This window comes from Molossus molossus, unplaced genomic scaffold (assembly GCF_014108415.1).
Source record: "Molossus molossus isolate mMolMol1 unplaced genomic scaffold, mMolMol1.p scaffold_m16_p_40, whole genome shotgun sequence".
NCBI classification, from domain to species: Eukaryota; Metazoa; Chordata; class Mammalia; order Chiroptera; family Molossidae; genus Molossus; species Molossus molossus.
In genome coordinates, this window is record NW_023425378.1 from 462,707 (window position 1) to 478,389 (window position 15,683).

Below are 15,683 nucleotides of genomic sequence, written 5' to 3' on the forward strand. Positions count from 1 at the left end.
ATAGAAACATCGACTTGAGAGAGAAACATCCATTGGCTGCCTCCTGCACACTCCCTACAGGGGACAGAGCCCAAAACCCAGGCATGTGCCCTGATCAGAAATCAAACGGGATCTCTCAGTCCATGGATGATACTCAATCCACTGAACCATACCCACTGGGCTAAAATTTCCTTTTTTTTTTAATCCTCACCCAAGGACATTTCTTCCCTTTTTTGTTCAGGTAGAATGGAGGGGGAGAGAGAGAGAGAAATATTGACATGAAAGGGACACATCGAGTGGTTGCTACCCGCACGACCCAACCAGGACTGGGGACAAACTGCATCCAAGGTACGTGCCCTTATCGGGAACCGAACCCGGGTCTCCCTGGACCTCAGGCCGATGCTATAACCATTGAGCCAAACCAGCCAGGGCTTAAATTTCCTTTTTTTATGCTGCATAGTATTCCATTGTGTGAATGTACCATCGTTTTTTTATTCACTCATCTACTGATGGGCACTTGAGTGTTTCTGGATCTTGGCTATTTTAACATTGATTCTGTGAACATAGGGGTACATATATTGTTTCTGATTGGTGTTTCAGGATTCTTAGAATATATTCCCAGAATTGAGATCGGTGGTTCAAAAGACAATTCCAGTTTTAAATTTTTTGAAGAAACTCCATGTTGTTTTTCATAGTGGCTGCACCAGTTTGCATTCTCACCAACAGTGCATGAGGGTTTGCTTTTCTCTACATCCTCACCAATGGTTGTTTGTTGACTTATTTATGGCAGTCATTTTAGCGTGTGATTTTTTTTTTTTTTTGTGGCATGTGCCCCTAGCGGGAACCAAACACCAAACCCGGACTCTCTGGTCCACAGGCCAGTGTTCCAACCACTGAGCCAAACTGGCCAGGGCAGCATGTGATATTATAATTTTAATTTGCATCTCTCTGGTGATTAGTGATGTGGAACATTTTTTCATATGTCTTACTGTATGTCCTCTGTATGTTCATCTGTATGTCCTCTTTGCAGAAGTGCCTATTCAGGTTCTTTGCCTGTATTTTAATTCTTTCGGGTATTGAATTGTGTACATTCTTCATATATTTTGGAAATAAACCCCTTGCTAGATGTATTGTGACCCCCTCCTACTTTATTGTTCTTCCCCAAGATTGCTGAGGCTATACAGCGTCTTTTTTGCTTTCATATATATTTTAGGAATATCTGTTCTAGATCAGTGAAATACCACATTGGTATTTTAGTAGAAATTGCATAGACTATATAGATTGCTTTGGGTACTATTGACATTTTAATGATGTTAATGTCCTATAGTTTTCTGAGTACAGGCCTCTTCATCCTTGGTTAAATTTATTCCTAGGTACCTTAATTTCTGTTGCAACAGTAAAAGGGGCTTCTTTTCTTAATGATAGTTCATTATTGATGTATAGAAATGCCGCCTAGAAGTTTTTTGGTGGAGTCTTTAGAGTTTTCTATGTACAATATCATGTCATCTGCAAATAATGACAGTTTAACTTACTCTTTTTTAATTTGGATGCCTTTTATTTATTCTTCTTCTCTGATTGCTGTGGCTAAGACTTTCAGTATTACGTTGTATAAAGATGGTGAAATTGGCATCCCTGTCTTGTTTTTGTTCTTAAGAGAAACAGACGCTTGTAATATTTACCCACTTAGTGGGATGCTGGCTGTGGGTTTGTCATATACGGCCTTTATTGTGTTGAAGTACAATACCATGTTCTATCAAAAATGGCTGCTGGATTTTGTCAGATGCTTTTTCTGCATCTATTATATGATAACATGATTTTTATCTTTCGTATTTTTGGTCACATTTATTAATTTGTGAATATGTAACAACCTTGCATCACGTGAATACATTTCATTTGATCATGGTATACGATCTTTTTAATGTAATTCCTAAATCTAGTTAGCTAATATTTTGTTGAGGATGTTAACATCTGTGTTCATCAGGAGTATTGACCTATAATTTGTTCTTTTATAGTGTCTTTATCTGATTTTGGAATTAGGATAATTCTGGGAGGTTGAAAGAGCTTCGGAATTTTCCCTCCTGTTGAAATTTTTGGAATAGTTTAAGAATTATAGTTGTTAGGTCTCTTTCAAATGTTTGGTTAAATTTAACTGTAAAACCCTCTGGTTCAGGACTTTTATTTGCTGGGATTTTTTTTTTTCACTAATTATAATCTATGTTTAGATTCTCTGATTCTTCCTGACTTAATTTTGCAAGATTGCATGTTTCTAGGAATTTGTCTATTTCTTCCATATTGTCAACTTTGTTGGCATATAGTTGTTTGTAATATTTTCTTACAGTCCTTTGTATTTTCTTTGGTGTCAGTTTTCCTCTTTTATTTCTGATTTTATTTATTTTGGTCTTCTCTTAATGAGTCTGATTTCAAAGGTTTGTCACTCTTGCTCCTCTTTTCAAAGAAGCTGCTCTTGGTTTTGTCAATCTATTGCATATTTTTAGACTCTATTCCACTTATTTCTGCTCTAATCATTATTTTTTATTTCTTTTATTCAGTTTGGGCTTTGTTTGTTGTTTTCTAGTTTAAGTGTAAAGTTAGATTGTTTATTTGAGTTTTTTGTTTGTTTGTTTCTTGAGGTAGACTTATGCTATGAATCTCACTCCTAGGACTGCTTTTGCTGTGTCCAATAGATTTTAGGTTGTTGTGTTCTCATTTTTATTTGCTCAAGATAACTTTTTATTTCTACCTTGATCTCATTGTTAACCCATTTATTATTTAATAACATGTTATTTAGCCTTAATGACTTTATGTGTATTTTTTTTCTTGTAGTTGATTTCTAGTTTTATTTTAATATAATCAGAGAAAATGCTTGATGTGATTTTGATCTTTGATTTATTGGAACTTGTTTTGTGTCCTAGAAAGAAAATGCTCCATGTACACTTGAAAAGAATGTATGTTCTGTTGCTTTGGAATGAAATGCTTTGAAAATATCAGTTAAATCCATCTGATCTAGTGTGTAATTTAAGGCCACTGTTTTCTTGTTGATTTTACGCCTGGAAGATTCTGTCCATTGATGTCAATAAGTTGTTTTAAAAAAACCTACGATGATTGTGTTAGTCAGTCTCTCTCTTTATGTCCATCAAGATTGGTGTTAAATATTTAGGTGTCCCTATGTTGGGTGCATAAATATTTATAAGGGTTATAGCCTCCTGTTGGATTTAGCTTTTTATCATTATGTAGTGTTCTTTTGTTTCTTACTATAGCTTTATTTTAAAATCCGTTTTGTCAGATATAAGCATTTGCTACCCCAGCTTTTTAAAATTGCGATATCATGGAATATATTTTCCATCCATTTATTTTTTGTCTATATGTATCTTTCATCCTGAGGTGGATCTTTTATAGATGCATATATATGGGTCTTTTTTTTTTTTAATCCTCACCCGAGGATATTTTTCCATTTTTTGTACAGATAGAGTGGGAGGGAGAGAGAGGAAGGGAGAGAGAGAGAGAAACATCGACGTGAAGGGACACATCGAGTGGCTGCCACCCGCACGACCAACCAGGGCCGGGGACAAACTGCAACCAAAGTACGTGCCCCTTAGCGGGAACCGAACCCGGGTCTCTCCAGACCGCAGGCTGACGCTCTAACCACTGAGCCAAACTGGCCAGGGCGGGTCTTTCTTTCTTAACTATTTAGTTACCCAGTGTTTTTTGATTGAAGCATTTAACCTATTTACATTTAAAATGGTTTTTGATAGGCACTTATTTTACCCATGTTGTTATTTTAACTCTGTTCCTCTGTTTTGTTTTGTTTTGCTTTGTTTTACTTCTTCTGCCTCTTCAGCCAGCCCTTTAACATTTCTTATAATACTGATTTGGTGGTAACAAACTCCTTTAGCTTATTCTTGTCTGGGAAGGTCTTTAATATAGAACAGTATTTGAGAAAACCACGATAGAGTGAAGCGGAGAACGTCAAAGCGCGAAGTGGTGAGGGATGACTGTATATAAAGAAAGAATCCTACTTCGAGGAGATTCATTTATTGCCGTTGAGTCTGGAACTGATTAACCACTATAAATGAGGGCCGGCTGTATTTGTCCTTCAATTTTAAATGATGGCCTTGCTGGGTAAAGTAGTCTTGGTTATAGGCCCTTGCTTTTCATTGCTTTGAATGTTTTCTGGCCTGAAATGTTTCTGTTGAGAGAGCATCTGACTGTCTTATGGGAGCTTCCTTGTAGGTAATTAATTGCTTTCTCTGGTTGCTTTTAAGATCTTTTCTTTCGCCCTGGCCAGTTTGGCTCAGCGGTTGAAGTGTTGGCCTGTGGACAGAGAGTCCCTGGTTCAGTTCCCACTAGGGGCACGTACAAAAAAATATATATATTTTTTTCTTTGGCCCTGGTCAGTGACACACAATTGGCAACCACAAGTTGCCAGTTTGATTCCTGGTCAAGGCACATGCCCAAGTTATGGGCTTGATTTTCAATAGGGGTTGTGCAAGAGATGGCCTATCAATGTTTCTCTCTCTCTTTCTTTCCCTCTCCCTGTCTGTCTCTAAAAAATCAATTAAAAATATTCTTTGTCTTTAACTTTTGCTGTTTTGATTATGATGTGTCTTGGTGTGGGTCTTTTTGGGTTCATCATGTTTGGGAGACTCTGCACTTTTTTGACTTGTGTGCCTTTTTTCCTCACCAGGTAAGGGAAATTTTCAGTTATTATTTCTTCAAATAGGTTCTGAAGCCCGTGCTCACTCTCTTTCTTGTACCCCTAGTATGTGAATGTAGTTGCACTTCATGATGTTTCAAAGTTTCCTTAAACTGGTTTCATTCTCTGATCAGGTGTTTTTTCCTACCTTCTCTTCCAAGCTGCTAATTCTGTCCTTTGCTTCATCCAATCTACTCTTCATTTTTTCCAGTGTATTTTGGATGTCATATATGGTATTGTTTATTTCTGAATTGTTCTTTTTTATGGTTTCTATGTGCCTTTTCATACCATTGTTGTTCTCCCTAAGTTCTTTGAGCACTCTTATATCCATTAATTTGAACTCACTTTCTGTTAAATTGCTTGCTTTCATTTTATTTTGCTCTTTTTCTGTTGTTTACTCCTGTTTTTTTATTTGGGGCCTTTGTGTTTGTTTCTGTGATTTAGAAAGGACTGCTATGACTCTGTCTTGGTGGGGTGGCCTTCTGTGGGGTTCATTAATGCAGTCTCCTTGATCTCCTGAGATGGGTGCTCTAGGAATGTTTCTTGTGTGGAATATGTAGGCCTTCCTGTTGTGCTTGAGTCTTGATGGCTGATGGACTGTTCATGCGTGGGATTGATTCGCATGGGATTGAGCCTCATTGTGAGTCTCCACCCTTACCATGGCATGTGAGCTACTATGCAGATGCTCACCAAAATAAAGAAATAAAAATATAAACAAAAATGAAAAGGAAAGAAGAGGATATAGAAAAGAATGGGGGAAAAAGTGGAAGCCTAGCTGGTGTGGCTCAGTGAATTGAGTGATGTTTCATGGACTGAGAGGTCCCAGTTAGATTCCTGGTGGAGACTCATGCCTGGGTTGTGGGTTCTATCCTCAGTACAGGGCATGCATGAGGTACTGGATCAAAGGTTTTCTCTTACGTCCATGTTTCTCTCTGCCTTCCTCTCTGGGAAAAAAAAAAAAAAAGAGCTGAATTTGTCTCAGCTAAGTTTAGTACCTGCTGTGATCTCCTTTTGGATGGGCTGTTTGTGAAGTTTTTGTATTCTGACAATGTTGTCTGAAGCTGGGGTGTGTCTGTTCTGGGCCTCTCAGGAGGAACTCGGGTGCACGCTGGTGTCAGACACAATCTCTACCTGGCCCTTGGTAACCTGTTTGAAGCTACAAGTAATCCACAGATTGTGGATTCCTCTGCTGGGCTTGGCTGCACACAGAAAGGATGAAGCTGTGTTCCAAGGATAGCTTTTACCAGCACTGGGACTGGGGTCAGCAGACATCCCAGGATCCACCTCTACCTGCTGGCTGCCTGTTAGGCTCAGTCACTGAAATAGCCTCTGGTGGAATGGGGAGTGTGGTACTAGTGGATCTCTAGTGATGGGAGCTGTTGGTCAGGCTTTAGGGAAGGTGGGAGTGGTTCCTGCCCCAAAGTCACACAGTTGAATCTGTCTTAGATTATTTCTTGACCTAGGAGGGTGGAGCCCTTAGTAGTAAAGTGGGTGAAGGCCTCTGGATACCAAAATTTGAGAGTGGAACTGCCAGTTACGTTCACAGGAAAGGGGTGAGGGGATGTCCCCATACCAAAGCCAGTCAATGACACTTTCCAGACTTCTACATCCCAGTCGATGCAGATGACCCCTCAGCAGGGCTTAAGATTTATAGATTGGGTCAAGAGACCCCCTAAGGAAGGCTTTTCCACCAGGCTGATGCTGCTTAGAGGGCATTGCTCTGCCTGAGAATCATGGTGACTGTGGCAACAGAGAATTACTTAGTACAGATATTCTAGCCACTGTCCCCAGTCTTCACACTGGGAGTGGGGCCAGACGTTTTTACATATCCCTCCTTTCTACCAGTCTCAGTGTAGCTGCTTCTGTAAATCTTTGTTTATAGCACGTTTTTATGCAGTCTTTATATAGTTACTCAGGGTAATTGTACTTCTTTTTTGTTTTTATCCTCACCTGAGGACATTTTCCCATTTTTTTGTTCCGATAGAGTGGGAGGGAGGGGGGGAGGAAGGGAGAGAGAGAGAGAGAGAGAAAGAAAGAAATATTGACGTGAAAGGGGCACATCGAGTGGCTGCCTCCCACACGACCCAACCAGGGCTTGGGACAAACTGCAACTAAGGTACATGCCCTTACCAGGAACTGAACCTGGGTCTCTCTGGACCACAGGCCGACGCTCTAACCTCTGAGCCAAACCAGCCAGGGCTAATTGTTCTTTAATTTAGTTACGTTTTCAGTTTGATCCTGGGAGGAGTTGGGTGCAAGATCTACCTATTCCATCACCATTGGGAAAGTCCTTATAGTATACTGATTGGTGTTTTATGATTGGTGTTTTATCCTGATTGGTGTTTTATGATTTTTGTAAACATCCCTCCCACACACCTTTTTTTAAAAATTAAGAATCACAATTTTGTGACAGTGGATACATACCTGTCGACAATTGAATCTACAAACAAAATGAGCAAGAAGAACAGAAACATTCTCATGGATATTGAGAACATTTTGTTGGTTGCGAGATGGGAGGGGAGTTGGAGGAATGGGTGAAAAAGGTGAAGGAATTAAGGAATTAAATTGGTTGCTAGACTGACAAACCTCAAAGGGAAGGGGATTTGGGGGGTGGGAAGAAATAAACCAAAAAACATATGCATAACCAATGGACACAGAAGACAGTGTGGGGGAAGGCAGGAGGGGGATGGGAGTGGGGAGGAGGGGGTCAAGTGGGGGAAAATGAGGAACATCTGTAATACATTCAACAATAAAGATAAAAAAATAAAAGGGATTCTGATATAAGCAGTGGTACATACACACAATGGAATACTATGCAAAGGGTAAGAGATCTTTCCCTTTAAGATGACATGGAGGGACATGGAGAGTATTATCCTAAGCAAAACAAGCCAATCAGAGAAAGACAAATGTCACATGATCTCACTTATTTGTGGAATATAATGAACAAAACAAACCAATGAACAAAATAGACCCAGAGACATAGAAGTAGGGTTCAGACTGACAAACCTCAGAAGGGTGGGGGGGGGGGGGAGATAAATCAGAGAACTTACATGCATGTATGTGTAAACAAGGACATGGAAAATGCTGGGGACAGGGCAGGGAGTGGATCATTGGGAGTGTCAATGGGGGGAAAAGGAGAAACATCTGTAACAAAAATAAATTAATAAAAAACATTAAAAATAAATAAATGCACGAGTCACAATTTTGTATCATTGATTTCTCCCATTGTTTTGCCCCTGGCAGTTTTATTTCTTTAATTTTTATATTGTAACATTTATTTGCTTTGAGTTTATTTAACTGTTTACTTTTGTTTTTTATTTGTTAATGTAGGAAATTTGATTTAAAAGTATTTTTTAGCCCTGGCTGGTTTGGCTCAGCGGTTGGGGCGTCGGCCTGCGGTCCGGAGAGACCCGGGTTTGGTTCCCGCTAAGGGCACGTACCTCAGTTGCAGTTTGTCTCCGGCCCTGGTTGGTCGTGAGAGTGGCAGCCACTAGGTGTGTCCCTTCACATCGATGTTTCTCTCTCTTCCTCTTCTCCCTCCCACTCTATCTGAACAAAAAATGGAAAAATGTCCTTGGGTGAGGATAAAAAAAAAGTATTTTTTACTATAGATAGTACAATAAATTCTCTTTTCAGTTCTTTAGTTGTCTCAGAGACTTTGATAGTTATATTTTAACTTTCATTCAATTCTGTGTTTTTAGAAATGTCTTATGAGGTTTTTCTCTCTGACTTACAAATTATTTAGTAGTGTGTTCCTTAATGTTTATGTTTGTGCAGGTTTCTATTTTGTACATATTGTGTATTATTTCACTTCTTTTAAATTTGTTGATGTTTGTTGTGTCCCAAGATGTGTTCTTTATTGTGGATTTTTACATGGGTGCTTGAACTAATTATGTATTCTGCTGTTGGTGAGACTGTTCTGTATAGATCCATTAAATTAGTTACTTTGGTTTATTTAATTTGTTAATTTATGTAACTATTTATGAATTGTGTTGTTCAGACCTTCTGTATCCTTGCTAATTTTTTATAATTTTATCAGTTGGTATGTCACAGATTTTGAAGAACCATAATTCAGATATGGTATTTGTAAATTTCTCCTCTCTTTTCTGTTCTTTCTTTTTTTTGTTTCATGTATTTTCAAGCTCTTAATTTCTCTGAAACACTTAGGGTCATTTGTTTTCTTTCCTTTTCCTTTTTTATGAGTCCAGTATAGTTCAGTGATAAAACATTATACAGGAGAAAAGAAAAAATATAAAAGAGCCTCACTTAAACTGCTAAATTCTTTTGTTGTTGTTGTTAGATTTTATGACTCCGGCTGATCCTTATTATTATTTTTTTAATTTTACTCCAGTTTTTATTTATTTATTTTCATTAATTTATTTATTTTTGTTACAGATGTTTCTCCTTTTTACCCCACTGATTCTTCCCTCCCTCACCCTCCCCACCCTATCCCCAGCTTTGTTATCCATGTCCATTTTTCATGCACACAAGCATATAAGTTCTGTGGTTTATCTCTCCCCCACTACACCCTCTTCTGGGGATTGTCAGTCTGTATCCCACTTCCACGTCTCTGGGATTACCACATTCCTCATATTGTTATGTTCATTCATTCCACAAATCAGTGAGATCATATGATACTTGTCTTTCTCTGTTTTGCTTGTTCCACTTAGAATACTTTCCAGGTCCCTTCATGTTGTCTCCAAAGATAGATCTTTCTTTCTTACACCTGCATAGTACTCCATTGTGTATATGTACCACAGCTTTATTATCCATTTGTCTACTGATGGACATTTGGGCTGTTACCAGCTCTTAGGTATTGTTAATAGTGCTGCTACAAACATGGGGGTACATATATTCTTTCTGATGGGTGTTACTTTCTCCTTAGGGTATATTCCTAGAAGTGGGATCACTGAATCAGAAATTGAAATCAATTTTAATTTTTGAGGTAAAACCATAGTGTTTTCCATAGTGATTGCAGTTCCACCAGCAGTGTACTAAGAGTCCCCTTTCCTCCACACCCTCTCCAACACTTGTTGTTTGATGATTTGTTGATGGCGGCCATTCTGACAGGTGTGAGGTGATACCTCATTGTTGTTTTAATTTGCATCTCTCTGATGGTCAGTGATGCTGAGCATTTCTTCATATGTCTCTTGGCCATTTGTATGTCCTTTTTGGAGAGGTGTCTATTTAGTTCCTCTGCCCATTTTTTAATTGGGTTCTTTGTCTTCTTTTGTTGAGTTGTATGATCACTCTATATATTTTGGAAATAGCCTCTTATCTGATCTATCATTGGCAGCTATGCTCTTCCATACAGTGGGTTGCCTTTCCATTTTGATGATTGTATCTTTTGCTGTGCAGAAGCTTTTGAGTTTGATGTAGTCCCATGTGTTCATTTTCTCCTTTGTTTGTTGTGTCAGGTGAAAATTCTGCTGCATATGATGTCTGAAGTTTTGTTGCCTACAGTTTCTTCTAGGATTTTTATGGATTCATGAGTCACATTTAAGTCTTTTATCCATTTTGAGCTTATTCTTGTGTATGGTGTAAGTTGATTGTCTAGTTTCATTTTTCTGCAAATAGCTGTCCAATTTTCCCAGCACCATTTATTAAAGAGGCTGTCCTTACTCCACTGTATGCTCTTGCCACCTTTTTCAAATATTAATTGAGCATATTGCCTTGGGTCCATTTCTGGGTTCTCTCTTCTGTTCCACCTGTCTATATGCCTGTTCTTGTGCCAGTAACAGGCTGTTTTGATTACAGTGGCTTTGTAGTATAACCTGAAATCTGGTAATGTGATCCCTCCAACTTTGTTCTTCTTTTTCAAGATTGCTGTGGCTATTTGAGGCTTTTTGTTTTTTGTTTTTTGATCCATATGAACTTTTGAAGTATTTGTTTTAGTTCTGTGAAGTATGTTGTTATTTTGATGGGGATTGCATTGAATCTATAGATTGCTTTGGGTAGTATGGACATTTTAATGATGTTAATTCTTCCAATCCATGAACAAGGTATGTGCTTGCACTGTTTTATATCTTTTTCTATTTATTTTTTCAATGACCTGTAGTTTTTTGCGAATAGGTCCTTTATTTCTTTGGTTAAGTTTATTCCTGGGTATCTTAGTTTTTTTGCCGCAGTGGTAAATGGGATTGTTTTCTTAGTTTCTCTTTCTGTGAGTTCATCATTTGTGTAAGAATGCCATCGATTTCCTGACGTTAATTTTGTATCCTGCTACTTTGCCAATTTATTAAGTCTAGTAAATTTTTTTTAATTAATTTATTTTTGTTACAGATGTTTTCCCTTTTTCACCCATTGATTCTCCCCTCCCCCTCTCTCCCGCCCTTTCCTCACCTTTGTTGTCCATGTCCACTGTTCATACATACATGCATATGAGTTCTGTGGTTTATCTAACCCCCTCTTCAGGGGACTGTCCGTCTGTACCACACTTCCACGTCTGGGACTACCCTGTTCCGCAGACTGTTGTGTTCGTTATATTCCACAAATAAGTGAGATCATGTGATATTTGTCTTTCTCTACTTGGCTTGTTTTGCTTAGGGTAACACTTTCCAGGTCCCTCCATGTCATCTCAAAGGATAAGAGATCTTTCTTTCTTACAGCTGTGTAGTACTCCAAGTACCACAGCTTTTTAATCTATTTATCTACTGATGGACGCTTGGGCTGTTTCCAGATCTTAGCTATTGTAAATAGTGCTGCTATGAACATGGGGGTACATATATTCTTTCTGATTGGTGTTTCAGTCTTGTTAGGGTATATTCCTAGAAGTGGGATTACTGGGTCAAATGGAAAGTGAGCATCCTTGTCTTCTTCCTGTTCTTAAGGGAAATGCTTTTAATTTTTGCCCATTGATTATGATGTTGCTGTAGATCTTTCTTATATGGCCTTTATTGTGTCGAGATATGATCCCTCTATTTTCACATTGCTGAGAATTTTTATCAGAAATGGAAGCTGGATTTTGTCTAAGGCTTTTTTGGAATCTATTGATATGACCATGTGGTGTTTATTCTTCATTTCATTTATGTGGTGTATCACATTTATTGATTTGCGAATATTGTACCAGCCTTGAATCCCTGGGATGAATTGCACTTGGACATGGTGAATAATTTTTTTGATGTATTGCTGGATTTGATTTGCTAGTATTTTGTTCAGAATTTTGGTGTGTATGTTCATCAGGGATATTGGCCTATAGTTTTCTTTCTTTGTAGTGTCTTTTTGTGGTTTTCGTATGAGAATTATTCTGAAAGTCTTCCTTTCTCTTGAATTTCTTGAAATAGTTTGAGGAGAATGGTTGTTAGTTCTTTTTTAAATGTTCGGTAAAACTCCCCCATGTAGCCATCTGGGCCTGCGCTTTTGTTTGCTGGGAGATGCTTGATTACATCTTCAATTTTCTTGGTTGTTTTGGTCTGTTCAAGTTTTCTGTCTCTTCCCGGTCCTGTTTTGGGAGACTGTGTTTCTAGAAATTAGTCTATTTCACTTAGATTGTGGAATTTCTTGCCATATAATTGTCCATAGTAGTTGTTAACGATCTTTTGTATTTCTGTGGTGTCAGTTGTTCCTTCTCCTCTTTCGATTCTGATTTTGTGTATTTGGGTTCTCTCTCTTTGTTTCTTGGTGAATCTGGCTAAGGGTCCATCAATCTTGTTTATCTTTTTGAAAAACCAGCTCTGTGTTTCATTGATTTATTGAATTGTTTGTTTGCTTGTTTTTTTGTCTCTATGTCATTTATTTCTGCTCTAATCTTTACTCTTTCCTTCTTTCTATTTGCTCTGGGGTTTTCTTTTTGTTTGCTTTCTAGTTCTTTAAGTTGTGAGGTTACATAGTCTACTAGAGATTTTTCTTGCTTCTTGAGGTAGGCCTGTCGTGCTATGAACTTCCCTCTCAGATCTGCTTTCACTGCATTTTATACATTTTGCGTTTTTGTGGGTTCATTTCCACTGGTTTCCAGGGAGTTTCTAATTTCTTCCTTGATCTCCTCGGTAACCCATTCGTTGTTTAATAACATGCTGTTCAGCCTTCATGTGTTCAGATGTCTTTCATGTTCTTGTGTCAGTTGATTTCTAGTTTCATGCTGTTGTGATCTGAGGAGATGCTTGATATTATTTCTATCTGCTTAAATTTGTAGAGACTTAGTTTGTGTCCTAACCTGTGGTCTATCTTTGAGAATGTCCCATGTGCACTTGAGGAGAATTTGAATTCTGTAGTTTGGGGGTGTAATTCTCTATAGATATCTATTAAATCCATTTGGTCTAGTGCTTCATTTAGAGTTTCTGTTTCCTTGCTAATTTTTTGTCTAGAGGATCTATCCAGTGATGCCAGCAGGGTGTTGAAGTCCCCTGCTATGATTGTATTGCTACCGATTTCTCCTTTGAAGTCTTCCAGAAGATTTTTAATATATTTTGGTGCTCCTATATTGGGTGCATATATGTTTATCAAGGTTATATTTTCCTGTTGGATAGATTCTTTCAATATAATGTAGTGGCCTTCTTTGTCTCTAGTTATGGTCCTTATTTTCAAATCTATTTGATCAGATATGAGTATTGCTACCCCAGCTTTTTTTTTTTTTCTTTCAGTATGCTTGGAAGACTTTTTTCCATCCCTTCACTTTCAACCTTTGGGAGTCTTTTGTTATGAAGTGGGTCTCTTATAAACATCATATATATGAGTCATGCTTTCTTATCCAATCAGCTACTCTACTCTGTGTCTTTTCATCAGAGCATTCATTCTATTTACGTTTAAGTTGATTGTTGATATGAACTTATTTATTGCCATTTTTGTTTAGTGTAGTTATATTTTTCTTTCTATTTCTCTACTAATTACAGGAGGGTTTTTTTGTTTGTTTGTTTGTTTGTTTGTTTGTTTAACTTATCTTATAGATTGGTTTGGTTTTAATATATTCCCTTAGCCTCTTATTGCCTGGGAAGCTCTTTATATGACCTTCTATTTTGAATGATAGCCTTGCTGGGTAGAGTAGTCTTGTGTTCAGATCCTTGTTTTTCATGACCTTGATTACCTCATGCCATTCCCTTCTGGCCTGTAGTGTTTCTGTTTGGAAGTCAGCTGAGAGCCTTTTTATGGTTCCTTTGTAGGTAACCTTTTGCTTATCTCTTGCTGCTTTTAGGATTCTGTCTTTGTCTTTAAATTTTGGCACTTGAATTACTATGTGTCTTGCTGTGGGCCTGTTTGGGTTCTTCTTACTTGGGGCTCTCTGTGATTCTTGTACTGAATGCCTTCTTCCTTCACTAAGTTAGGGAAGTTTTCTGTCACTATTTCTTCAAATATAGTCTCTTACCCTATATGAATGTTGTTATGTTTTTAGTTTTTCACAGTTCTCTTATACTGTCTTCCTGTGTTTTCATTGTTATTTCGTTTTGGTTTTTTCATTGGTTTATTATTTTTTTCTCAGTCTTCTAATTCATTGATCTGGTCCTCAGCTCTTTCTACTCTGCTGGTTATTTGTTCCAGTGTGTTTTTTATTTCTGTTATGTTCATCTTCATTTCCACTTGAGTGGTTTTCAGTGTTTCTATATCTTTACCCATTGTATTGAGCTTCTTACTTACGCTGTTGAGCTTCCTCAAGATCATTGCTCTGACCTCTGCCTCTGATGACTTGCTTAACTGCATTTTATTTATCTCATCTTCAATAAAGTACTCTCATTTGGAATTTGTTTCTTTGTTTCACCACTTAGGCTATTTCAATGGGTTTTGGAGCCTGCCATATTTTCCCTGTGGTTGTTGGAGTTCCACTGTTTGTGGTTCCCTCAGCTGGGTTTGGATGAGTGTGAGAAGGACCCACATTAAACATTACTGTGAAGTCTTACTTTACTGGGTAGATTTGCAAGCCCAGTAAAGTTTCAGTTATCCTCTAGCTTTTTGCTTGGAGGCTATTAGTCTCAGTTACTTGATGAGCCTTTGGTTGTAGCCCTCAACTAAATAAAATTTTTTCTCAGTTGTCCAGCGTAAGAGGATTCCCAGAGGCTGGGGCTGATGCAGATTGTTGATGAGCCTCAGTTTGTATTTTTCTGACCCGGCTGGGTGAGATTAAATCTTTGAGGAAGAGGATTGCTGCTTCTCCCCAGAGCTCCAGGAAGAGGTTCCCCAAGCAAGATGGTCACCATCCTGTGTGGCCATGACTCAGCAAAGACTTGAGGGCCCTCCAAATCCTGAGTGTCCTTGCACAGTTCCAGTCCAGTCTGCCCTTTCTCTGCTGGAGCCCAAGGTGAGTGTCTGTAGGTAATTTAGTGCTCTGTCCTGGCCCTCTGCCTTATGGAGCTGTCTTGGGATTTTAACCCCAAGGGAGTTTCTCACAGCTAAAGCAGCTGATGTCCACTGGCTCCCAGCCTGCCCTCTCACGCCTGCGCAGACCTACCATGCTCAATTCAGTTTCCTTTTTTCTGTTCCTGGGTATATGGGTTCTTTCTAGCTGCTTTTCTATTGCTTTTTCTTGAGGATTTGTTTGTATTTTAGTTGTACTTCCAGTTTGGTCCTGGGAGATGGTCTGCGTAGCTTCTATTCAATCCGCCACCATTTGGGAATCCCGAGGATCACGTTTTCATGGTGATTTGAACTTTATTATGTACATCTCTCTTTGCCTCAAGTCATTTTCTTTGCCCTGAAGTTTAGTTTATCAGATAATTACAAATTAATTTTGCCCTAAAGTTGTTTTTGCATTGTTTTGTTTATATTTCTTTTCATTTTCCTAAGTCATTAAATTTTAATTCATTTTATTTACACAGCATATATTTGGGTCATATTTTTTAATACACTCTGCCAGTTTAGAATCTTCAGTATCTTACATTTAAGATAGTATTCATTTCTGTCCCATGTGGCTCAGTGGTTGAGCGTCAACCCATGCAACAAGAGGTCACTAGTGTGATTCCTAGTCAGGGCACGCGCCCAGGTTGTGGGCCTGATCCCCAGTGGTGGGCATGCAGTTGGTGGCCAGTCAGTGCTCTCTCTTATCAATGTTTCTATCTCCTCCCTCTCTAAAATCAATAAAGGGAAA

At 38.3% G+C, this 15,683-nt stretch overlaps 1 protein-coding gene across 1 annotated transcript in view; it reads left to right on the plus strand.

The window, feature by feature from the left end:
• Window positions 1-14,681, plus strand: part of LOC118616759 (lysine-specific demethylase 6A-like) — a 191,034-nt gene extending 176,353 nt beyond the window's left edge. The window contains exon 25 of the mRNA XM_036242190.1: window positions 14,629-14,681. Coding sequence (XP_036098083.1) covers window positions 14,629-14,666 — 38 coding nt within the window. The 3' untranslated portion in view covers window positions 14,667-14,681. The remainder of the gene's footprint in view (window positions 1-14,628) is intronic.
• The last annotated feature ends 1,002 nt before the right edge of the window (window positions 14,682-15,683 follow it).